Genomic DNA, 27449 nt, shown 5'->3' with positions numbered 1-27449 from the left:
CTGATAGAAGGAGAGTAGCGGATTCTACCGAGGATTGCCGAATGAGTAATAACTATCTTGTATGAAGAGGATTTACGTAATACTTATAAGTTAACCATTTACCACAGAAGGGTGAGTGGATTGTTAAAGGACTTGTCATCTCTATGGATATCTTTAAAATCTTTTAGTTGATTTATAGATAAAACTCGATAAACGTCAATTATAACTTGTCATAAAAAAAAACGCTTGTTTGAACAGTTCAAATTTATTTAAAAAGACATTGTGAACGTGTATATTATGAATTGTTAATGCATTTTTTATTTGTATGTATATTATTTTTGAACTTCTCTGTAACCTTTGTACTTGCATGGTTTTATGAGAATAAACTATCTATAATTATAATGCACTGCATTTAATTTTACATTCTTTCTTATTTCCTTGGATTGTTCGTTTTTTTGCATGATTTTAAATTACAAAAATCTGTCATTATCATCATTTGTGTTTTTTGTCATACCCGCAATCTACTGACATTACTAATTTTTTTCTGTCAAGTTCATGCCGATCTTATTATGTTTTGCAACTAATTCATCTTTTGATCAGTACATTTGATTAAAATCTAAATGCTTTCATTAAACAAAAGAATACTATACAGAATAAGATCCCGTAAATCAATAATAATACAAAGATTTATTTCCCCTTGTTTATTTGTATACTTTGTTCAGATGTTACACATGACTAACTATCATGTCAATCAATTGGATTATCTAAATTAAAATTTCGTCTTGTGATTCATATTATTTGTTTGCTGAGTAGAATGAACTAAGCGTAAGGAACATTTAAAGTTTTATTAACCGTGTGATGGACCTGAATAGTATGTTCAACTGATAGAATTGCTGTTAAATTGTTCCCTCATTTTGGAGGATCGTTTTTCTTCATGCTGGCGTTTCATAAGACTGCTTTAAATCACCACGAAACAAGTATTGTTTAAAAGCATCGAGACGTTCTTGTTATTGCAAAAGAAGGTAAATATGATCACTTGTTAAATATGACACATAACATAATCGCTTTCGTTCACTTTACTTTATAGTTTTCAACAACATAATTAATCACTATTCGTACTTCCTGATCCCCATCTTTCTTTTATTACACGACATGATATCATGGCAAGAACACTGAAAATAGTTTTCACTTAATCATATACTTTAGAAATTTTTAGTGTTGCAAACAATACTTTTTGTATTAGTCCTTTATTTAACTGGCATCATGAGGGGCGTTCTTTTTGAAGTTATGATTAATTGTTTTACAATGACTAAAACATACACCTTATAACACAAAATATATGTCAAAAAGGACACTAACATTACATATTATAACAGTTGCATTTTCAATAAGATACAGCCCATTTTCAGTTGAATCCTATATGAATAGTAATGCTATTGATCTGAAACATTTACTTTATTGTACTAGTATTATCATATTAACAAAAGACTGTTTCTTGTAACGACCAGTACTCATTTCTCTTAAGAATATCAAGTTCCATTATGTTTTCATACATAAGGCTATTTTACAAATTGTATCCCCTTATGTTAAGTTGAGTATATTCTCTTTTGATACACCCTAGAGTTAAAAACCTCTGTTCGAGGCTGTTAGTCCCATTGGATAACACCAACCCAGTAGCAGGACTTAGGTACTGGCATTAAAATACCATAGAGTTAACAACCTCTGTTCAAGGATGCTAGTCCCATAGGATAACACCAACTTAGTAGCAGGGTTTCAGTACTGGTATTACAAGACTATAAGTTAAAAACCTATGTTTAAGGCTGTTAGTCCAATACAATAACACCTACCCGGTAGCAGGTCTTTGGAACTGGCATTAAAATTAAGATACAGTTTGATCATGTTGATTGAAATCTGCTGTAATAAAATTTGAAAATGATTACAACTCAATGAATGTATCTTCCTCATACAAAGCTCTGATTCCTTTCTAGAACTGGCTTTATTTTATGTTCTTATTTGTGAAATAAACTCTCTAACGTTTGTACTAGATTTATTATTTTCACACATTTTGAATTTAAACATTACCAAAAGCAGACATTATTTTTAGAGATGAAAATCTACTGCAGTGAAATTGTAACTCGTTAGGTTATTTACACGTGTTGTCATAGTGTACGTCTTATGTAAAACAAAGGTAAAATAAGAAAAGTACCGAATTCAATCGGAATGTCCCTTATTGAATGGCTAAATCAAAAGAATGGAAAACAACTGTCGTGTTCTTTACTAGGTACAGGCATTTCCTCATGTAGAAAATGGTGAACTAAACTTTAATTCCTAGCTTAACCTTTCACTTCTATGACAGTCGCAAAAGTTTCTATTACCTATTCCTTATTTATCAATTCATTGTTTTTAATCAATAAAACTAAGGCGTCATAAAATAACAAATAAATTGATTTATTGAAAAAAAGTATGTTTTATTGATTTTAAAATATTTGTTTTCCTATGTAAAATGACAGGCTCACGCACATTAAACAATTTAAAAATAACTGTGATATTCCTGACTTGGTTCAGGCATTTACTTATGTAGAAAATGGTAGATTTAACCTGCATTGATAGCTATCTAAACACCTTACTAGTATGATAGTTGAGATTTAACCTGCATTGATAGCTATCTAAACACCTTACTAGTATGATAGTTGAGATTTAACCTGCATTGATAGCTATCTAAACACCTTACTAGTATGATAGTTGAGATTTAACCTGCATTGATAGCTATCTAAACACCTTACTAGTATGATAGTTGAGATTTAACCTGCATTGATAGCTATCTAAACACCTTACTAGTATGATAGTTGAGATTTAACCTGAATTGATAGCTATCTAAACACCTTACTTGTATGATAGTTGATATGTAACCTTGATTTTGCGACAATGAGTTATCTTGAAAACATTACGTGTGGAATGTTTCATAATTGTTTATCTTGTTAATTGTGTCGCGATTTTCACTTTTAATATTCATTATTAGTGAAATGATTACCTGTCTTTTAATATATCACAGTGTGTTGTTCATCTCTCACTTAATGAGAATAATTCAATATTTACTATTATCATTAAACTTTCCAAAAAGGTTAAATCTAGCTAATATAGAAAGACTATCGTTCTACTTGTAAATTCCGGATGATATGAATCATGTTCAATACAAATCGTCAATATTCACAATTAAAATCTTACTGTTTTCACTTAACTACATTTACGCTATATATAACACTGTCTAGTAGGGTATATTCTGTGTATTTAACATAACATTTTAAAGCTATCATTATTCATGGTATGCATACTATTGTTTATATTACATTATAAACATATTTATACAGTTTTTATATTTTGTTTTTATTTTGAACTGTTATAATTTTGTTTGCAATAGCATAAATTGTTCTATATAATAAGAATGTTCTTATCCCGGGCATACAAACAATGCCGTATTTGGCAAAACCTTTTCAACTTTTGATCTTCAGTGCTGTACAACTTTGTACTTTTTTCACTTTCGATCTTTTATATCTGGGCGTCACTGGTGAGTCTTGTGTGGACAAGACGCGTTTTTGGCGTATTGAATTTTAAACCTGATGCTTTTTGTTATCTATTAATCATGCTTTTCTTTGTCTAATATGTACTCCTTTTTATTTGTATTGTAGTCCTGTAATATTATGTTGTCATTTCAATGTTATATTTAACTTTGCCATTAAAGTGCGAGGTTTGGCATGCCATAAAACTAGGTTCAACCCACCACTTTTATTCCCCTTTAAAAGTGTCCTGTACCAAGTCAGGAAGATGGTCATTGTTATAATATTGTTCGTTTCTGTGTGTGTTGCATTTTAACGTTGAGTCGTTTGTGTTTTCTCTTATTTTTGAGGTATTGAGATAAGACGTGGCACGGTACTTGTCTATCCCAAATTCATGTATTTGGTTTTGATGTTATATTTGTTATTCTCGTGGTGTTTTGTCTGTTGCTTGGTCAGTTTCTGTGTGTGTTGCGTTTCGGTGTTGTGTCGTTGTTCCCCTCTTATATTTAATGCGTTTCCCTCGGTTTTAGTTTGTTACCCCGATTTTGTTTTTTGTCCATGGATTTATGAGTTTTGAACAGCGATACACTACTGTTGCCTTTATATACCACTGTCCCAGGTTAGAGGGAGGGTTGGGATCCCGCTAACATATTTAACCCCGCCACATTATTTATGTATCGCCTGTCCCAAGTCAGGAGCCTGTAATTCAGTGGATGTCGTTTGTTTTTGTGTTACATATTTGTGTTTCGTTCATTTTTTTTATATAGATAAGGCCGTTAGTTTTCTCGTTTGAATTTGTTTTACATTGTCTTATCGGGGCCTTTTATAGCTGAATATGCAGTATGGGCTTTGCTCATTATTGAAGACCGTATAATGACGTAAGGTTTTTAATGTTTGTGTAATGTTGGTCTCTTGTGGACAGTTGTCTCATTCGCAATCATACCACATCTTCTTTTTTTATATATATGAATATAGTTTGGTACATAAACAATGAAGGCCTTGCATATTATATTTGTTATTTTCAGTAGTATCTAAACACGGGCATCATATCTTGTTGTATATTTTCAATATAAAACGCCTGTGATAATCACTATGTATTGCTTCATAGGTTGTACATAACACTACTTTAACGTCATCAAAACTTGTACATATCAGGTAATTTGCATTATCGCTATTTTGTGCATTTTTCCTTTGATCTTTTTTTGTGATAATTTTTATATCATGCTTCTCGCTTGAGATGGAAAAATTATCGCTAGAAACTAAGGAGGTCACTTGGCGTTGCTAACGAAATTGACATTGAAATTGACAACGTCGTCATACATAGGTAAATAGCGATAAACAGATTATCATTGGTCATCTCAACTCGATTGCTTTTCTCACTTTCGCTGTTCCAGCTCAAGCTAGAAAATCAATCTCGTTGAGATAATCAATGATAATCTATAAGTATATAGTGTTGTTTATGGTATATCTGTGTTTGCCTGCACATGTAAACTTTGGAGAATACGATTGTGGATGGATTATGTTGAATGTTAAATTGTAGTTGTTCTTATTTTTTTCTTCTTCGAATTCTTCATTATGTATACTATGGTCTTTCTATTTCAATAGCTATAAAAATTCTACATCGCGGAAAATGTCGTCTTTTACATTTAAGGGTATACGATAGTTGAGATGAAACCTCGATTTTGCAAAAATGAATAATTTTGAAAACAGTACGTTAACATAAAGGGAACCTATTTAGGTATGCATGGGGTTTTCCCCTTTAATTAGTCGTAATTAGTAAAATGATGACGTGTCTTTTGATATATCACAGTTAAAGTTTTTACTTTAAGTGGATAATTTAATATTAAATATAATTATTAAACAATGAAATGAGATGAAATCCAGCTAAAATAGAAAGTCTATCGTTTCTACTTAAAAATTCCGGAAGATGTCAATCATATATAATACAAATTGTTAATATTCACAACCAAAATCTTCCTGTTTTGACTTAACAAAATGTAAACTATATATAACATAGTCTAGTAGGGCATATCTTGTGTATTTAACATAACATTCTAAAGCGGTCATTATTTATGGTCAGCATACTATTGTGTACATTACATCTGAATACAGTTTAGTACATTACATGCGAAGGCCTTTCATAGTCATGATAGTGAACTTATATATTTTTGTAAGCAGTATCTAAACATTGTCGTCATCTCTTGTTGTACATTTTCTTCAATAAAACACGCCTGTGATTATCATTGGTACCTAGGATGTACATACCACTACTGTAACGCAATCAAAACTTGTACATCTATCAGATAGTGTACAGGTCATCTGCAATAAAAAGTATTTTCTAATGTATATCTCTGTTTGGGGAAGACAAATTATAGTGATTTCTATTGTATATCTTTGTTAGCATGCACATGCTATCTTTAGAGTGTTTTCTATGGTATGTATCTGGTTGTATGCTCCTGTTATCTTTGGAGTGTTTTCTATGGTATATCTGTTTGCATGCACATGCTATCTTAAGAGTTCTTTCCTATGATATATCTCTGTTTGCATGCACGTGCTATCTTTAGAGAAGGCGATTGTTGATGGATGATGTGAAATGTAATTGATGTTTTTTTTTCAAGAATTCTTCATTATGTTCACCATGTTCACTATGGTCTTTCTATTTCACTAGCTCCTGTTATCTTTGGAGTTTTTTCTACGGTATATCTCTGTTTGCATGCACATGCTATCTTTGGAGTTTTTTGTATTGTATGTCTCTGTTTGTATGCACATGTTATCTTTGGAGTGTTTTCTATGGTATATCTGTTTGCATGCACATGCTATCTTTGGAGTTTTTTGTATTGTATGTCTCTGGTTGTGTGCTCCTGTTATCTTTGGAGTGTTTTCTATGGTATATCTGTTTGCATGCACATGCTATCTTAAGAGTTCTGTCCTATGATATATCTCTGTTTGCATGCACATGCTATCTTTAGAGAAGGTGATTGTTGATGGATGATGTGAAATGTAATTGATGTTTTTTTTCAAGAATTCTTCATTATGTTCACTATGGTCTTTCTATTTCATTAGCTACCAAACTATCGTCTTGCTTGCTATATTAGTTATACATCGTTGAATATCCTTCTTTACATTCAAAGTGAGATTTAATGACTGATTTAATCTGACTCGTCACGAAACCTATAATTATTTTCCCTTAGTGTTTTAAAAAAATCTGTCAAGTTCATGCCCGATCGTATATCGTATATATTGCGATGCCTATTTTTCATCTTTTTTTGGCATACCCTTCAATATATTTTATCTACATTTACAATGATTTATATTTGAAACACAGAAGAAGAAAAAAATCAACAATGAAATAGATCCTGGAAATCAAAAAGAATACAAATATTTATTTTCTCTTGTGTTTTTGTTTATTCTTTGTTTAGATGTTACATACCAACTTTCATGTCATTCAGTTTAACTTAGGATATTAAATTGAATTTTTTTTGTAACTTGTTATTTATAAATTGTTTGCTCAATCAAACTAAACAAATACAGGAACATCTAATGATTTATAAAGCTCATTAAGAACTTGAATAGTATTTACATCTGATAGAAAATCTATTAATCATGGCCTCATTTTGCGCATCGTTTCCCTTCCTGATCCCTGTGTCATTAAACTACTTTTCAACCTCAAGTTTAGGAGAAACCTGTTTTAAAGTAACGAGACGTACTTCTTAATGTGGAAAACGGTAAATTTTATTAGTGTTGAATATGACACTGTTTGTACAGATAGCATAATCTTTTTTATTCACGTTACTTTGATCATTTTTAAACAACTTAATTAGTCAATGTTCGTACTCCCTGATCAACATATCACAATAAGTTTTATGACCATGGACGATATTTTTTTTCAATTAAGCATATTGTTAAGGAATTTTGACAATGTTTCAAGTAGTAGTTCCTATTAGTCCTAACTATTGTTCAAATTGTATTGAACTGGTATCACATCAATATTGTGTATTAGGAAAATACAAATCATTCTTACCGACATTATTATAAATTGTTTTACAAAAACTAAACGTTATCACTTAGCATGTTTAGCTCTGATTTTGAACATGCGATTTATATCACAAAATGTATGGAAAAAGGGAAATCCACAGTACCTGTTGTAGCAGTTGAATGTTCACTTAGATAATGCCCATTTACAGACGAATCACACATAACTTTTTTTGCTTTTCGTTTCACTATTATTATCATCCGTTCCAATACTAAAAACGTACGACAAGATTTCATTTGTGTTTTTTCCCCTCAATACAATAGATTTTATAAAATTAAAATTGTCTCCTGAAATTTTAGGTTCTAAAAAAACTCGTATGCATATATCCTGGAGTTAAATACCCCTGTTTGAGGACTTCTTGTTCAATAGGTTACCTCAGCCAAGTAGCAGTACTTCAATACTGGCATGGAAAAACGGTTTGATCTAGACTAAAAGAAAGGAAAATTATTAAAATTCAAGGAATGTATCTGCCTTATACAAAGCTCTGATTCTTTTTCCAGATTTAGGTTCAGTTTTGGTTACCACTAAATTCATTTTAAATAGTGTCTAAAAATAGCAAAGACATACTTATGACATCAAAAGTAAAGAAACACGAAACCTCTAAATTTGGGTGTTACAAACAATGCGGTAGAAGCAACTGTAAGTATTGTAAAGCCGCCAACACTGACCACTCTTTCAGCAGCACAGTAACAAAGCAGCGATACAACATCTATGTTACATCTAATTGCAAAACGGAAAATAGTTTTTATATTCTTACTTGTGGAACTTGCAAGCTGCAGTATGTTGGTGAAACAGAAACCACATCCAACATCAGACTAAACAATCACCGGTCATTCTATACAAAATGGAGAAACTGTCCAATTACGAGACACCTCTTAGGAACAGGACATACTTATGAAAATATAACCTTTCATATAATTGAGGTAAACCAAAACTGGGAGTCCGAAATGAGAAAAGAGAGAGGGATGTTCTGGATGCATCAGCTACGTACTCTTGAACCTGATGGACTTAATGAGAGGGATGAAAAACAGTTTTACCCGAAACCAAAGGAATAAATCATCAATTTTACTTCTATTTAACTAAAACAACTATTTGTTTTAATTTTTGAAAAAATGTTTATGTACAATAAACGGCAAAAATTTGTTTTATGCAGATCATCAATCAATAAGTTAAACTGTTGTGTAGCTCAAGCTACAAAGATATTTTTTGTCGTGCATCCGATTTCACCTAGATAGATGCACACGCCCGATGAGGCTAATTTGTTTAGCGAAATATTGCGTGAATAATATATAATTAGTTTCATTGTTATCTTAACATCGCACATGCATGATTGTTAAGATGAAACCTCAATTGTGCAAAAAAGATATAATTTTAAAAACATAATGTTTACATATGGGGAACCTATTTGTTTATTTATCGAGTGTTTCACTTTCACTATTCATAATTAGTGAAATAAGTACGTGTGTTTTAGTATATCACGTTTATTTGTTCATGTCTCTCTTTAAGTGGAAAATTTAATAGTTACTATACTTATGAAACAATGAATTGAGGTCAAATCCATCTAATATGGAAAAACTGTTGTGTCTACTTATACATTCAGGATGATATGAATCATGTTCAGTACAAATCGTTAATATTCACAAGCAAAATCTTCCTGTTTTGACTAGACCACAGTTACGCTATATATAACATTGTCTAGTAGGTTATATCCTGTGTATTTAACACAACATTTTAAAACGGTCAATATTCATGGTCAGCATATTACTGTAAAATTACACTATAAACATATACAGATAGTTTCTTATTTAACATGTGAAGGCCTTTCATAGTGAAATTATATATGTTTGTAGGCAGTATCTAAACATGGACATTAGGATATAAGTCCTAATCAAGTGGCAAAATCAAAAGCTCAGACACATCAAACGAATGGATAACAACTGTCATATTTCTGACTTGGTACAGGCATTTTCTCATGTAGAAAATGGTCGATTAAACCTGGTTTTATAGCGCTTAACCTCTAACCTTTATGACGGTCGCATAAAATTCCGTTATTATTACAGCGATGCTTGAACAAAACAGACATAATCGGTAAAATAGTCAAAATTATGCTATAGCAGTCAATACTGTGTTACAATTTCAAAACAGACAAACATTTACAATCAATTCAGAAATATCAGCTATCAAATTAAAAAAAACCACATTCATTGTTTCGCGTGTTTGGCGTCAGAAAATGTAGACATCACAAAGGAATTATAATTTGACATGTGGATGGTGGTGTGCAGGGTTAAAAAATCAAAATTTATGTAAGAATTAATTTCAGAAACAGACCGAGATTTAAAATTATCCAGAAGTTTTTTAGAATTTTTATGGGAGTTAAATTTTTGAAGTTTGTCGTTCAGAGTATTATCAAATTTATAATAGAACAAAAATATAATGGCAGGATCTTAAAAAGTACAGAGTCAAGTTATAAAAACAAAAGAAACACAAAAAGTCGCATAAACAAAACGCACTATCAAAAAAGAAAGATAATGCAAACACACGGGATGTATTAGTACTGAGTCACGTCAAATAAATATCACATAAAACTGACCGAACAGCAAAAGTAATATTCTTAATTGAATAAAGACAGAATAACACTTAGTAAAGGTGACAAACAACGTCAGTAGACCATAATCTTTACATCTACACCATCAGGAACTGTTTGTGAAGTTGATACGGAATACAGAAACATAGAAACTGTCATGTAAATAAAACTTGCATTTAATTTTGTAGTTTCAAATTAGTATATTTGTTTTTATTTTAATGTATATTACAGTCTCAGTATACATTGGATTGCAATAATGTAACAATAACGCAATGGTATTGTTACATTCGTAATGAATCAGTTTCTTGCGCAACCCTGCAGTCTGGCAATTATTTGCCAATATAACAATAACATGTTTATTATTGTTACATTTGCATTTAACCGTTGACAGTGCCTTATATCTAATTATTAGTAAAATTACAAATTTGAACCTTTAGCTAAAAAACATTAAGATAGCAAATTTTATCCTTTTGATGCAATCTTTTACCCATAAATTTCACTTTTGTTGAACAAAATCCTAAAATAAAGGCTCTTTCTAATGAACTTATTCTTTCATTACATATTTGTCTAAGCAGTGGATATTATTTTCCTGTAAAATTTAAGGTTTCATATTTCAGATTATGTAATAAACCATTACTGTTCACCATCAACAGCACTGTTCGAGTGTGTGTGAAACTAGTGGGGGTAATTGAAATAATAATAATTAAAGCAGTGATTTAAAAATACATCAAATTTGAAATCCTCAATCATTGCTACATGTACGTGTACCTGTTTATTACTCTGTTTTTTATACAATGAAATGTCAGAATAATTTCCCGAAAAAGCTGTCAAATTCGGAGAAATTTTTGTTGAACTTTTGTCAAAGTTTGACTGGATGTGACGTACTATTTTTTTGTGGAATTAAACATAAAGGCCACCTGGCATTGAACTACAGAGTTCTCTTATATTGCTTAACATTTTCGTCTGCTATTATACATTGTGTTTTGGTGGTTTCAGAAAAAATGTTGGCATTTCCTTTCCATCTTTAAGTCATTTCTTTTTGCTGTTGGCTTGTGTGGGTAGAAAAATGAAGTAAATCAATTTCTTGTTAAAACACGTAATTCTTTAAGGTACAAACCCTACCATAATTGCATACTATAATGCCAATTCTAACATGGTCGATTTTATTTGTGGTAAATTGTATAGGTTTTATTGATAATTTTTTTTGGGATGACTTATACATATTGTTTTTACTTTTATTTTCACAGTAATCGTCCAATTAAAAGCTCTTTAAAGATTGACTGTTTAAATAACGAGAAGTGAAGAGTAGATTTTATATGACACAATGACTGAACCTACAGAAGATAGACCACTAAAGCGGACGATACCACCTGATTTACAGAGACAAGTAGAGGACATACATATAAAGATACCAAGAACTACAGGTATACAACTTATATTTAATGTTATCTAAACAATTTAATCGTGGTAAATTGTACAAATGTAGGTCAGAATAAGAGTAAAAAATGACTGAACCAACAGAACCAGGGCCACTAAAAAGGACAATACCACCTGATTTACAGTATCAAGTACAAATGAAGTAGAAGATGTACGGACAAAAGATACCAAGAACTACAGGTATTATCCTATTCAACAGGTTTTGTTTTATATATTCTCACTACAGAGAACACATACTATTAGTAACAAATTAAAAAAATAACAAACATATTGTACCAGTTAGATGTCTGTCGGGGTCACACAATCCTTGATTAACAATTTTAATAAATTAAATATTGTTTTTCACAATTTGTTATTATATTCCACTTTTCTTAATTGAATGGGGTCCTTTGATATATGTTATATCAAAGCATGTATTCAGATTTTTTATTGTTTGCATAGTTGGTCCAAATTGGGGTTCAGAACTGAACTTTGTTTGATTTCATTAGAAAACTAAATATTGGTGATCTTTCATTTGTGCAATCTAACATATTTTAAAATTCTGATTTTTATCGCGTTTTTATACGTTCCTTAACGATACTTTATAATGTATACCTTTGTCTGTCCATCTGTCCGTCCGTCCGTCCCTTTCTCATTCAATGTTTATATTGTACTTCCAGATAACTCCGCCTTCAGTTTGAAAGCTAGCAGGTTTTCATTTTATATATGCACTCACTGCTAAAAATTGGCGTATTGTTTTACTCCTTTCTGTCCGTCTATCCCCTGTCGGTCCGTTAATGCATCTGTCTCATTATGAGTTGATACCGGTACTAATTCCAAATAACTCTTACTCGTCCTACAAATTTATGGCTATGAAGTGTTCACGTTGCTTGCTGTTTGTACATATACTGAGCCAAAAAAGTTTCAAATAGCAACAAAAATGTGAAATTTTATTTTATTACAAAATCATAGCAGCATATATATAAATTTAATAATAACAAAATGGAATTATGACAAGTCAGAAGCAACATGAATGTCAATGAGCGTGGGAAGGTCAGAATGCAGACATGCAAATGACATGAGTATAGTGTTATTCAAAATAAATTTCTCAGCCATGCCCTTTGTCATGTATGTGTACTAATGAAGGATTGGCAGGCACACCAGCAGCTGCCCTTGGGCAATGCATTACTTTTGTGGCCTGAAAAAAACTTGTCACGTGTTGACGTAAAGGGAAAGTAACACTCCTCCCTTGACAATAGTTTATTTTGGTCTACAAGAAATCAATCACCAGTAAAAAAGTTTTAAATTACATAAATTACAGGTGAAACTAAGGATTATATCAATGATGTTTAAATAATGTTTCTCCAGAAAGAACCAACAAATTTTTTTTTAAAAGTGTTGCTAAACTTCTTTGTCTCAGTATATCGAAGGTTTGCATGTGGTCAGGATTTTGATTATTGCTTCTTTGGAAATTGTTGAACATTGTAATTTTTTTAGTATTCTTGTATACGAGATGTATAGTGTTGTCTGTTTGTGATTTCTTAGGCTTTACAAGGAAAGAACGATGTATGAGTAGAAAAGTTTTTATATGAGAATTTGAAAGGAAGATAAAGATATTATTTGAGCTTAATGTTTTGTGGTAAAAAGTGAAATCACAAAAATACTAAACTCAGAGGAGAATCCAATCAGAAAGTCCATAATTACATGGCAAAATCAAATGACAAAACACTTACAAAACGAATGGACAAGAACTGTCATATTCCTGACTTGTTACTGACATTTTCAAATGTAGAAAATGATGGATAAAACCTTGCTTTAAAGCGCTAAACCTCCCACTTTGATGACAGTCTCATCACAAAGTGAACATATTATTGTGATCTTAGAATGAATCAGGCTATTCATTTACGTTTTTTGATTGAGGTAAGCCTTCCAATTGATATTTTATCGTGTGGTTTTCTATGTTGTGATGTTATACTATTGTTTCAGAAAAAGGGAGAACGTTTGGTACCATTAAAACATTCAATCCCCCTGCAAATGTTTGCACCTGTACTAAGTCTGAAATCTGATGTACAGTAGTTGTCGTTTGTTGATGTAATTTATACATGTTTCCCATTTCTCGTTTGTTTTGTATAGCTAAGACCATTGGTTTTCCCGTTTGAATGGTTCTACACTAGTAATTTTGGGTCCCTTTATAGCTTATTGTTCGGTGTGAGCCAAGGCTCCGTGTTGAAGGCCCTACATTGACCTATAATGGTTTACTTTTATAAGTTGTTATTTGGATGGAGAGTTGTCTTGTTGGCACTCACACTACATCTTCCTATATCCATTTGTTACAAGACCGACACACTGAGCTGAATTTTTAATGTACTAGATCACAAAGAAACAGTCTACAGAAGAACAAGTCTCCTATCACAGACAAACCATGCTAGATCTCTGAGTGGACAGGATTAATGCAAAAGCTGCAAATACCTTTCAAATTCACTGGTGTGACCAAGATGGCAAGCGAACCAAAACCTGCCTAACTTGAGGCCAGCAATCTTTTTTATTCTACAAGGCATGAGAGGGGACGAATATGAATGAAAATCAACAGTTTAAACTGCAAAAATTTTACAAATGAAGATGTATCACAAAATATTGTGAGCTTCTTATGTAAAAATAAATTAAAAACATGAAATTATTGGTATGCACTAACATCCCTTACCATGATTATTTCAATTCTAAACAAATCCTTCAATTCTGAACAAATCCTTACACGAAATAAAAAATAAACAAAAAACTGTTTGAAAAGGAAGACAAGAGAATATATTAAATTCCGTCTTCTCTCTATGAAATAAATTTCTCTCACATTGTTTTTCTGCTAGGTCCACCAGGAGATCTAGATGAAGAGAAGAAAAGATGGCTGATCGTGGGGATCTGCCTACATTCGATCCTTTCTCCTCTACTCAGAAAATATGTTGATCCTATTATTAGCAACTTGTATAATTCACTGGTATCCAGTGACTCTATTGACACACAGGGATATACTACATATCTGAAGAAATACCCATCAACAAATAGATATTTTCTCAACTATGAATCAGTCAACAACAACAGAAGATTTAACAAGAATTATAGGAGTTATGATTTCAGAGTAAGAAGCCATGTGGATCTGTCAAAGTTGTTTCTTCAGCCTAATATGGCTCAATACACTGGCTTTAATGAGTCATGTGACTCATCTGCATTGCTTGGTTTAGTCATCAACATCAGTTCATTTCCACCAATTATACAGACGGATGCTGAAAAGGTATACATTTTCAAGATATTTTAATATATGCATTATTGCATGTGTACTTTTAATTTGTCTTTTGTTTTTTTCTTATATGTTGCTATGCCATGCCATTGTCGATTTTCTTTGACCTTACAAGTTTAAAAGTTTCCTTTTTATATCCTGCCTCTTTTTTTAACACTGCGAATTGAACAACTTTGAAACATATAAGAATTTAGGTCAGTTAGGTTCAAAATCATACCTTCTCTTTAAGTTTTTAAAAAAAATGGTATTTTCTGTCATCAAATATGAAATGGACTAAATAGTTATCCTTCTTTTTTTATCTATTTTTTATTTTATAGATACGATCAGACATACGTAATCCCTGGGCACACTGTGACTTCAGAGAATGGACCACAGGCAAATATACAGATTCGTTCAATGCAATGGAACAACTTGTTAAGGACATTAAACTAACTAACAGAGAAGAGAACAGGATCTTGGGAGAACTCAATACCTGGGCAACAAATGGTAAAATGATAAAATGTATTGCGTTACTAAATGTAATATTTTGCTGGGCTAACACTACTTCAGAATCATAGTGAGAAGTGACTTCTCTTTTTGAAACTGATTGGAAGAAGTGGTGAGATTGTTGGCTCGCGCCGCTACAATTTTAATTTTTTTTTATAGTAAAGGCCATATTTAACTTATTTTCTTTTTTATATTGTTCAATTCATATCTGAGTATGCAATTTTAGTAACATTTTAAATTCAATGTGTTTTAGTTCTTGTTATAAGTTTTAAACTAAATATCTAGGACAAAAAAGAATTTTTAGTTTATGTCGAAAAGAAAAAGATAGAAAAATATATCAATTACAATTAAATTAAAAAAACTACATGAACTCTTCTGTGTCTGTTTTAGCTCACTTGGCCCTGTAGCCAAAATGGTCAGTTGACCTCTTAAGGAGGTATTGCCCTTTATAGTCAATTATTTACAATTTTTTTTTTTAATTTTTGTAATCTTTTACAAAAATCTTCTCCTCTAAAACTACTTAGACGAATTTAACCAAACTTGCCCACAATCATCATTAGGGTATTTAATTGAAATTTATGTCCGATGACCCCACCCGTGAACAAAGATGGCTGACAGGCTAAAAAAAGAACATAGGGTAAACTGCAGTTTTTGGATGAATCTGACAACCCCTTTGTTTGGTAATAAGAGTTAATTAAACTCTAAACAACAATAATGTTTAGCAAAGTAAGATCTACAAATAAGTCAACATGACCAAATCGATCAGTTGACCCCTTAAGGAGTTATTGCCCTTTAAAGTAAATTTTTATGTTCCAGCAACGAAGTGTTCGGTGCAATATAGTTTTACCCTTGTCCGTCATTCTGTCATTCCGCAACATTTAAACCATTGTACAGACTTTTTTTTCTAAATGCCTTGAGATATTGGGCAGATTTTTGGTATGTGAGTTAACCATGATGAGTTACAGATCGAGTTTAGGTAAAGTTTTGTGCCGCTGATTTTTGACAAAATAAAGGGTTAAAGACTTTGATAATTGTTGTAAATCACAGTTACAAAATGTATGTGGAATTTGTTTTTATACGCCTTCAGATTATGAGCTGGTTTTTTATATGTGAAGGTACATGTACCATCATGTTAGTGTCCATAATATGCACATAGACCAATGTGATTGACACAGGCTCTGTGGAGCCTCTAGTTTAGGAAGTCAAGTGTTTCTCATTAACAAATATATAGTTTTAACAAAGTAAAGCTGGGTCATAGTTATGATTTTATATATTAATACCAGAGTTAAGCAACTTTAATTAATAAATTGAAACAATGCTAATACCTGAAATTATATATATTAATCCAGTAAATCTAACCAAAAGTCTTTAAGTGCGTAAGGAATGCATAATTTTTTACTTTTGGAATCAATATTCTTCTGTTAGTCCTGGCTAGTCTGTTTCCAATTATTCCAGCCTCTGATCCCTAGTTTGTATAAATACGGTATTTCAATGCCGGACAAAAAAAACTTACGAACAATGACGATGTTGACAAATTATTTAGAAATATATATGACATTTTTAATGCAATAAATGTTTTAAACATTTGATTAAGGCAACTTTCGTCACGTTCTGATAAAGTAACAATCTTATTTTGTCACAAAAAGTTATAATAATTTGATGTATGCTGTCAACTCGAGAAACAAGTATCGGAAGTGATAAAAAAATGTCTTTTTATGAAATAACTTGAAACAAACTCTAAAAGTCAATGCTTTAACCTGTTTTCTAAACAAGATAAATCATTTTTGTTTTTGAATTTCTTTGATTATTAATAAACTATTGATGTTTCATCAATTTGTTAAAAATTTAAAATGACAGTCAATACAAAAAACTAGTATACTTGCAATGACCTTAATTATATAATTTGGTACTGTGGTCAATATCAAACACATACATGTAATATAAACTTAGTTAGTTATCAGTATGTTTTTGGAACAGGTCATCTCCAACCATGCCTGAATATGCAAACAAATGGTCTTGTTTTACAGGTCAACATTTCCTTAGTGGAACACCACTTGGTTTAGAGATAGTAGGGGAGATTCGTCAACAGACACACATTCTTAGTAGTTATGTAAATACTTTGTGTTCTGAAGCAGACGGTCAGTTTATCAGAGTGCAAGAAGAATTAACAAGAGTAGAAAATGATTTACAGGGAAGAATACAGAGTTTAGAAAGTGTATGTAAAATTAACCAATTAGATGCAACTATTGTACCTAAGTTACACTTAACAAAAAATCAGTGATATTCATGATATTTGCTGGAATATATAAAAGGAATGATAATTTTCCCCATCAGCAGTATGATGCATGATAAAATACTTTTTGGAATTTTGGATCCTCAATGCTCTTCAACTTTGTACTTGTTTGGCTTTATAAATATTTTGATATTGGCGTCACTGGTGGGTCTTATGTATACGAAACGCGCGTCTGGCGTACTAAATTATAATCCTTGTACCTTTTATAACTATAGATACATATAGAAATTGTAGGAATAAGCTGAAAAATAGATGGTCATGGTCTGTCAAAACATGATAGAAAAAGTGCAATAATCTGTCAAATATTTGTCTGCCAGGTAGTAAGTATGTCTGTCCTTCTTCTTTAATTGTTTAACACCCATGCTTGCTATATAAAGGCGACAGTAGTATACCGCCGTTTGAAACTGATAAAACGATTGAGAAAAAAAAATCCAGGTTACAAACTAAAACTGAGGGGAACGCATCAAATATAAGAGGAGAGCAACGACACAACAGAAACATAACATAAAAATGTAACACACACAGAAACGAACTATTATATAACAATGGCCATTTTACTAACTAGAGTTATTTATTAAACATGGCTAAATCATCAAACAATACCTTACATGAGTTTAATAAAATTATAGAAAATTATAGTAAACTGTATAAGAAAATCAAATATCTAAATACTGTATCTAGCAATTCAGAATAATAAATGAAATCAGAGGTCGACTGAGTGTTGGTACTTTTTAGTTAATTTTATCATTTTGTATTTTTCCGAATCTATTGAACACTTTTATAGACACTAGAACCACAAATGAGTCAAAATACATAATATTGCTTATAGATGTTATTCCTCAAGCATAATGTTGACCATTTTTTTAATGTTGGCTTCTTTTCTTGTAAACTGCTACATACAGACACACATTTGATTCAGCCAAAAAAAAATATCAAGAGTTAACAATTTTGGCGTACTGTTTCAATTCAACACACACATTTTAAACGATGGGTATTAAATGCGAGGGATTTCATATCGTATCTAAATTTTGCCATGGTGTTGTTTTTGTCGAGCCTGCAACTTTTGTTGCAGAAAGCTCAACATAGGGATATTGATCTGGCAACGGCGGCGGCGTTAGTTTACTTCTTAAAATCTTTATATTGTAGAAGGTGGAAGACCTGGATGCTCCATACTTTGTATATAGATGCCTTATGTCACGAGGTTTCTGTCAGAAGAAACATGTCCAATGTCCTTGACTTCATTTTCATGGTTCAGTGAGCACTTGAAAAAAAAGTTTTTTGTAGTGTTGTATTCTCTCTTTTTATAAGTAGTAGGATAACTATATATGGTATGTGTGTAGCTTGCAATGTTCTCGTGCCAGTCAAGCAGTTTTCACTTGACCTCGAACTCATTTTCATGGATCAGTGAACAAGGTTGTTTTGGTGGTCAAGTCCATATCTCAGATACTATAAGCGATAGGCCTAGTATATTTGGTGTATGGAAGGACTGTAATGTGTACATGTCCAACTGGCACGTGTCATCTGAACTTGACCATGTTCATGGTTCAGTGGTTATAGTTAAGTGTTTGTGTTTTGGTCTGTTTTTATAATACTGTATGCAATAGGTCTACTTTATTTAAATGTGTTGTATGGAATGATTGTAAGGTGTATATGACTAGCGGGTAGATGTCATCTGACCTTGACCTCGTTTTCATGGTTTAGTGGTCAAAGTTAAGTATTTGAGTTTTTGTCTTTTAATCTAATACTATATGTATAGGTCAACTATATTTGGTGAATGGAAATATTTTATGATCTATATGTCAGTTGCGCAGGTTTTATTTGACCTTGACCTAATTTTCATGGTTTATTGCTCAGTGTTAAGTTCTTTGTGTTTTGGTCTATTTTTCTTAAACTGTAAGCAATAGGTCAAATATGTTTTTTGTATGGAAGCATTGTTAACTGTACATGTCTGTCTGGCATGGTTTATCTGACCTTGGCCTTTTGTTCATGGTTCATTAGTCTTTGTTTAGCTATCTGGTTAATGTTCAGTTTATTTGACAGTTGTAATAAAGCTTCATATTTAGGACTATCAACATAATATCAATGATGAATAAAGAAGGCGAGACATTTCAGTGTGTGAACTCTTGTTCCATAAAAGATTTGTAATTGTCTTTGCCATTTATTTTTACAAAAACGAAACTAAACAGCATCACTGTCAGATTGACTAAATTATTGTAACAAGACGGCATTAGAGTTAATTTGTTAACTTGTATTCAATTTCCTTTCAGATAACAAAGGAGAATAACCAAACAATAAGTGAGTGCATTCATTGTGTCAGCCATATATATTAGAAAAAACAAAGGATATCAATCCATTACCCCAAACCAGTACATACACAGCAAATAATAATACACAAAAAGCAAAGACAAAGCATGTTTATTGCTGTTCTTCATCTATTCATTGTAATAGATATTTCTCACATCTCATTCACTGATTGCTATTTATACAGCTGAATTGTGTGAGGTAGAAATGATACTTGGGTTAATTCTAAAAGACAACAAACTGATCTAAAACTTTAAAAATACAAATAGTGGGTAACCCCATATTATCACAAATAATACAGAGGCAGGACTGTTGAGATTAAATAATTTGATAAGAGTTCAACAAATATCTTTTTATTGTTTGCATTCATATCTCAAATTAATTTATTAATATAAATATCTTCTACTTCATACTTTATTAGGCCTTTTTTTTTTTTTTTATTCAAGTGTCACTAATGAGGTTTTTAAAGATGCAAATACAACATTTCTATCCTGGTATCTATGAGGAGTTTATTTATCCACTACCTATAGTCAGCTATTAAAGACACTGACACTAAAAACTCTGAAACAATTAAAACGAAAAAAGAAATGAACTCATTCAAGACAAAAAAGAGAAAAATCATTACAAAAAAAGCGATATAAAAAACAATTACACAGAAGAGCAAAAAAGTATATAGAAATATCTTCGTATTAAAACAATAAAAGTAGTCTTATTTAAAGCAGGTGTTTAATAATAAGATTAAGACAGAAAAGATAGAATTTACATACAAAAATATGTCTGTTCTATTGTATTTTGAGTAACTGAATTATTTTTCAGAAGAACTGAAAAAACGAGTTGAAGATCATATTCCACAACATATTCGAGGTAACCATAAATTAAAGTTTACTAAGTCTCTATTTTCAATAATCATACAAGCCCATCAGTTGTTATATATGATTGTATTTATAACAAACAGACAGTGCTCTTCATTTATATAAACTGGTACAAATTGATGAGGTAGAAAATATTGAAAACACCACATTTAATAATTTCATTCGTCCTATTAAAGCGCTTTTCTGTGATCTGCTAAATATTTAATGTTGAAAGAAAAATATTACTTATATATTTGATGATAATTTGAAAATAGATATACATGACAGTTCTTGTCCATTCGTTTTTGATGCGTTTTGTTATTTGATTTTGCCATGTGATAATGGACTTTCCGAATTGATTTTCCTCTGAGTTCAGTATTTTTGTGATTTTACTTTTTGCATTACATCATATCTAATTTTAGAGATCTATGATCATATCCAACGTTAAGAGTATTTTTTCTAATTTTTGTGCTATTTTCACCTAGCTTTCCTGACCAGTGTGAAAAAAAATAATTCTCCTCACTAGTGAAAAATCTGTTCTCGGCAAATGATTGGTTGATATTTAACAGTGACGTTAAATTTTCTTGTTTTCTTCTGAATTTTCTTATTGTGACTTCATGAAAAAAGGCGACCATGTCTGATGACGTCACATCAAAAGTACAAAATTTTCCTCAAATCTTTGAAAAGGAAGGATAGAAATCATATTAAGAGAAACAGATTCCTCCACTGTAACTCTGGTATTACGATATAGCTCCACTCTCAACAGTTAAATTTTAATTATTTAAAAAGCTCGGCAAGCCTCGCGCTTTAAATATTAAAATTTAACTGTCTCGAGTGGAGAAATATCATAATATACTGGTTGCAATTGTGAAATCTATATTTCCACTCTTTTTTTTCATCATGCATGAAGATATATTGATTGATAATTGGTATATAGTTTTATCCTGAAAAGTAACAGACCAATTTCAAATTTTTTGTTTTGGTCGGATAATTTTCTGCATGTCATGGTCCTTGGACTTGAAAAAGTTATAAAATTCATAAAATTTATAAACAGACTATTTCAAAGGTTTGTTATAAATCATGGCAGTACCAAATTACTGACTACTGAGCTGATGATACCTTCAATGACTGATAGCCAACTAGCAGAGGTATCGACCCAGTGCTGTAAAAAAATGAAAACAATGTCTTATCCACCTGCGCTCAGCGAAGCAATTTATTAAGATCTTTCACTAGTTCATGGAGATTTGTAATTGAATATTCCTGCCTTGCAATAGCTAATAATAAATTCCCATATTGTCCAAAACAGGATGATTTTAAGTTGTTGTTAGTATCCCATGACTGAATGGTGGCAGGTTGAGATTTATTTGTTCATTTATGATCGATGCAGACATTCGGGCTAAGCTCCACCTACTGAATGTATATACTTTTGGTTGATTAAATTATAGAGATGAACAGTACTGGAATAGCTTATTTTAAAATCCATTACAAAATAGATTTATGCTATCAAGAACAATGTATTAGTTCATACAGTATTAAATTATTGTTTCCTATGCTCTGAAGATAGATTAAGAAACTTTCAGTTACAATCAGCATGATCAGTTAAGAGAGTGAGGCATTTGAGATTGGATATGTTTCTTTTTGGTTCTAGTACAAAATTGATCTTACAAACTCATCTTGCATTATTTTTGTTTGCAGCTCACCATGGACAAGAAATAAGAGAATGGGAGCAAGACCAAACTACCTTTTTCGAAACCAGAGCAACACGTCACATACTGAAGTCTCTACCCTCGCATAACTGTATTATTGTGACAGGAAGCTCGGGCTGTGGTAAATCTTCAAACATACATCATGCTGCGTTACACTTACGTGACAGTTTTGAATATGAGATAATACCAGTGTTAACAGGACCATCAGACATAATGAATTATTACAATAGAAACAAAAAACAAGTGTTTGTTGTAGATGACATCTGTGGGAAGGAAACAATCAACACACAAACATTACAGACGTGGAGAGATTATTCAGAAAAAATGGAGAAAATATTTAGAGTTGCAGAAACAGATGTTAGAAGTATAAGTGATGGCACGGCTTCCAAGATATCAAATCCAAGATTACTGATTTCTTGTAGACTGCATATAAATAAAGAATCACAGTTTCAACGTATTGCATTGTTCACAAAAAAAGTATTCAATTTATTATCACCTGAGTTGTGTCTGCTGGAAGCTGAAAGAATTCATATGCTGCACAAGTATCTTCCTGATGACATAATTGACAATATAAAACAAGTCAAGGAGAACTTTGATTACTTTCCCTTGCTTTGTAAATTGTCAAAAGACAAAACATGTGAGGAACTGGAGAAACTATTTACAGCTCCTCTGGACAGTATTAAAACAGACATAATCACAATTATTGATACAAACAAAGAACACTTCTGTGCTCTTGTTCTGTGTATTGTTTTTAACGATGGATTTGATACAGATTGGCTTAAATTAGGATCAGTGTCAGAAAAGGAAAAAAAGGACAAACTTGAGCACATTGTCAAAGAATTTGACATAGACTTAAGCAAAGAGAGGCATAGAAATTCTTTAAAAGCTGGCTTTTCAACATTACATGGCACATATTTCAAACTGAGAGGCACAGAGTACAGAATGATACATGACAAAATCCATGAAATGGCAGCTGTAATCTGTGGACAACACCTTACCGAATGTTTTATGAAATATGCTACTCCTGAATTTATTCAGGATCATTTCATCCTCGAATCTTTAACAGAAATTCAAGAAAAGGATGATTTAATAGTACTATTGAAAGATCAAGAAGAAGATTATTTTGAACGACTGTTATGTGATTTAAAAGAGCATGCCGTTACAAGCACATTCAATAATGCACAGTTAATTAGTCAGACATTTAGAGATAAGTTAATAAGCTTTTTAAAAAGGAATGATGTAAAAACAGTATTAAAGAACATTGATACAGAAGGCTGCATTATAGACGATGATTATGATGAACTAAAATATAGAGATAAGAAGAAACACTTTTATACGACACCTTTAGTAGAATCAGCAACTACTGGTTACATTGATATTGTTCAATTTCTGATTGTTCATGTTAAATCTGATGTGAATAAAACAGACAGTGAAGGCAGATCCCCTTTACATAAAGCATCTGGAACAGGACATACAGCTGTAGCTAAACTATTATTAGAGAACAATGCTGATGTATCTCAGTGTGATGTGGTTGATGAGTCGCCATTGTATGTGGCTTGTAAAGGAGGACATAAAGATACAGTAGAACTGTTACTGCAGAATAATGCTAGCGTATCTCAGTATAATGGGCATGCTGAGTCACCATTGTATGCGGCCTGTGAAGGAGGAGATAAAGATACAGTAGAACTCTTACTGCAGAAAAATGCTGATGTCTTTGAGTGTAATATTATTGGACAGTCTCCATTGTATGTGGCCTGTGAAGGAGGACATAAAGATACAGTAGAACTGTTATTGCAGAACAATGGTTACGTTGATGGTAGATACTCTCCATTGTTTATAGCCTGTGATAGAGGACATACAGATATAGTAAAACTGTTACTGCCGTACACTGATTATATATCTCTGTGTGGTGAGGGTGGAGACTCTCAATTGTTAGTGGAGCGTGGAGACTCTCCATTGTTAGTGGCCTGTCAAGGAGGACATAAAGATATAGTAGAACTGTTACTGCAGTTCAATGCTGATGTCTCTAAGTGTAATACTGATGGTGAATCTCCATTGTTAGTGGCCTGTCAAGGAGGACATAAAGATATAGTAGAACTGTTACTGCAGTTCAATGCTGATGTCGATGCTGATGTCGATGCTGATGTCGATGAAGGTGATGATTGGGTGGGAACATCGCCATTACATGCGGCCTGTGAAGGAGGACACACAGATATAGTAAAACTGTTACTGCAGTACAGTGCTGACGTCTCTAAGCGTGACATGTTTGGACACTCTCCATTGCAAGTGGCCTGTAAAGAAGGACATAGAGATACAGTAGAACTGTTACTTCACAACAAGGCTGCGGTCTCTCCGTGTGGTTTTTTTGAAAGGCCTCTGTTGGATTTTGCCTGTGAAGGAGGAGATAAAGATACAGTAGAACTCTTACTGCAGAACAATGCTGATGTCAATCAGTGTAAGAAGAATGGATGGTCTCCATTGTTTGTAGCCTGTAAAGGAGGACATAAAGAGACAGTAGAACTGTTACTTCAGAACAATGCTGATGTCAATCAGTGTGATGAGGATGGAAGACCGTTGTATGTGGCCTGTGCAGGAGGACATAGAGATACAGTAGAACTGTTACTGCATAACAATGCTGATGTCTCTAAGTGTAATACTGATGGTGAATCTCCATTGTATGTGGCCTGTGCAGGAGGACATAAAGATACAGTAGAACTGTTACTTCAGAACAATGCTGATGTCTCTAAGTGTAATACTGATGGTGAATCTCCATTGTATGTGGCCTGTGCAGGAGGACATAAAGATACAGTAGAACTGTTACTTCGGAACAATGCTGATGTATCTCAGTGTAACAGTAGAGGAGAGTCACCGTTACATGCGGTTTGTTTATCCAGACTAAAATTGCAATCAAAAGTGAATAGTATAGATACAAATTCACTTAAAAACAGACTGAACAAGAATTATGCAATTGCATTTAACAACATAATGAACAAGAATTATCTACACCAAATTGAAACTGTTAAATTATTACTTTCATGGAACGCAGATATTAAATTGTGTGATAAGGAAGGTAAGACACCACTTGATATTGCCTTTAAATCACAGTCTGTGGACATTGTAAATCTTTATGAGCAGCATCTTAAATTGAAAGCATCACAATTAAAGTAACCATCTGTGGATTTTACAAGTAGGAATAACAAGAGTGGACACACACAAATGTCTCGCCTGTCGTGTATTTCTAATTGAAGTTATGTTAAAAGAAAATGCTATCAGACATACATTATAAATTTTAAGCTGTAAATAATGAGATAATATCGCTGCTGCTGATGCATGTATGAATGCTAAAGCTGCTGCCAGGCCTGCTGAAGACAACTATCATAGTGTCTGCATACTACTAATTGTATAGGTTTATTATCCACTATATGAAGATATGCTGGATAACTGTGGTTAAGAGTGAAATAACTTAGTGATATACCATTGATATTGATAATTGTGATTAAAGATGGCAGTGAAGATTGATGTATGATTGTTAGATTTTAATAGAAAAGGATATTTAACAATGTTTAAACACAATCTTAGGAAGTTAAGTGCTGAAAAGTAACATAGTTTGACTTGTGATAAAGTTACATCTGTAGTGAGTTATAAAAACATTATGAATACTGAATTTTTTTTTTATTATTAACAACTGTTACTGAAAGAGAGGAATTTTCTTGATACCAGACACTTGTCATGCTTGTAGACAGATTTAAGTCGGAAACAGTCATGTTGGTCTGATCAAGTCTTAATCGACTTAATTTACCGCTAGGGAAAAACGTTAATACCTGTTAAGACATTCAGACACTTTTCCGATTTATCGTATTAAGAGTTATCAAAGGTACCAGGATTATAATTTAGTACGCCAGACGTGCGTTTCGTCTACATAAGACTCATCAGTGACGCTCAAATCAAAATATTTATAAAACCAAACAAGTACAAAGATGAGCATTGAGGATCCAAAATTCCTAAAGGTTGAGCCAAATACGGCTAAGGTAATCTATGCCTGGAATAAGAAAATCCTTAGTTTTTTCGAAACATTTAAAGTTTTGTAAACAGGAAGTTTATGAAAATGACCACATTATTGATATTCATGCCAACACCGAAGTGTTGACTACTGGGCTGGTGATACCCTCGGGGACGAAACGTCCACCAGCAGTGGCATCGACCCAGTGGTGTTGATAGTTATCAAAGTTTTGTTTTCAACCGACCCTCATTGTCAATTTCTAGATGTAAGTCAAGATATGAAGCCGACTTAACTGTATCTGTAGTATCCTTTATCTCCAATTCGATGGGATAGATGCGTTCCACATAGTCACCAAATTTTGAATTGTATAGTGAAAGAACGTCATCTTTATAGCGGAAAGTAGAGTTAAAGAATATTGCTTACTTTTCATCCTTCTTCCTCAGAAGTTCCTGCATGAAGTCAGCCTCATTATAATAAAGAAACAAGTCGGCAAGTAGAGGGGCACAGTTTGTTCCCATTGGAATGCCGACAGTCTGTTGAAAAACACGTCCTCCGAACGTAACAAATATGTTGTCAATCAAGAAATCAAGCATCTTGATAATATCGGTTTCAGATAATTTTTTGTTTGAATCAGAGCAGGCATAAGGTACTCGTAATCAGTAATCGTAATCAGCTGTAATCGATTACATTTTGCAGTGTAATCCTATGTAATCAGTAATCATGCAATTTCTGATTACAAGTAATCATAATGTAATCGATTACATGGCAAAAATCAGGTGTAATCATGATTACTTTTAGATTACTTTAAGATTACATTCATATGATTACTTGCTGATTACATTCATATGATTACTTGCTGATTACATATCTTGTATATATATGAAAATAAGTTTGATATACAAGATGGAAATAAGAAAATGTAAAGCTTGAATGAAAAATCATGAAACTAGTATTCAC

General features: G+C 32.2%; 2 protein-coding genes across 2 annotated transcripts; both read left to right on the top strand.

Moving 5' to 3' along the window:
- The first annotated feature begins 752 nt into the window (after positions 1-752).
- LOC143058186 (uncharacterized) lies at positions 753-17622 on the top strand. The gene is made up of 5 exons (XM_076231648.1): positions 753-1001; positions 11398-11574; positions 14428-14849; positions 15173-15341; positions 17369-17622. The coding sequence occupies exons 2-5, from the start codon at positions 11475-11477 to the stop codon at positions 17620-17622; spliced, it is 945 nt and encodes a 314-aa protein (XP_076087763.1). The 5' UTR covers positions 753-1001; positions 11398-11474.
- A 2285-nt stretch (positions 17623-19907) lies between these two features.
- Positions 19908-26156, top strand: LOC143059601 (uncharacterized). Its single transcript, XM_076233116.1, has 3 exons — positions 19908-19929; positions 20752-20799; positions 22482-26156. The coding sequence occupies exon 3, from the start codon at positions 22706-22708 to the stop codon at positions 25658-25660; it is 2955 nt and encodes a 984-aa protein (XP_076089231.1). The 5' UTR covers positions 19908-19929; positions 20752-20799; positions 22482-22705; the 3' UTR covers positions 25661-26156.
- The last annotated feature ends 1293 nt before the right edge of the window (positions 26157-27449 follow it).

Source organism: Mytilus galloprovincialis, chromosome 14, assembly GCF_965363235.1.
Source record: "Mytilus galloprovincialis chromosome 14, xbMytGall1.hap1.1, whole genome shotgun sequence".
Taxonomy (NCBI): domain Eukaryota; kingdom Metazoa; phylum Mollusca; class Bivalvia; order Mytilida; family Mytilidae; genus Mytilus; species Mytilus galloprovincialis.
The sequence above is the reverse complement of the archived record's forward strand: the minus strand, read 5'-3'. Positions and strand labels throughout refer to the sequence as shown.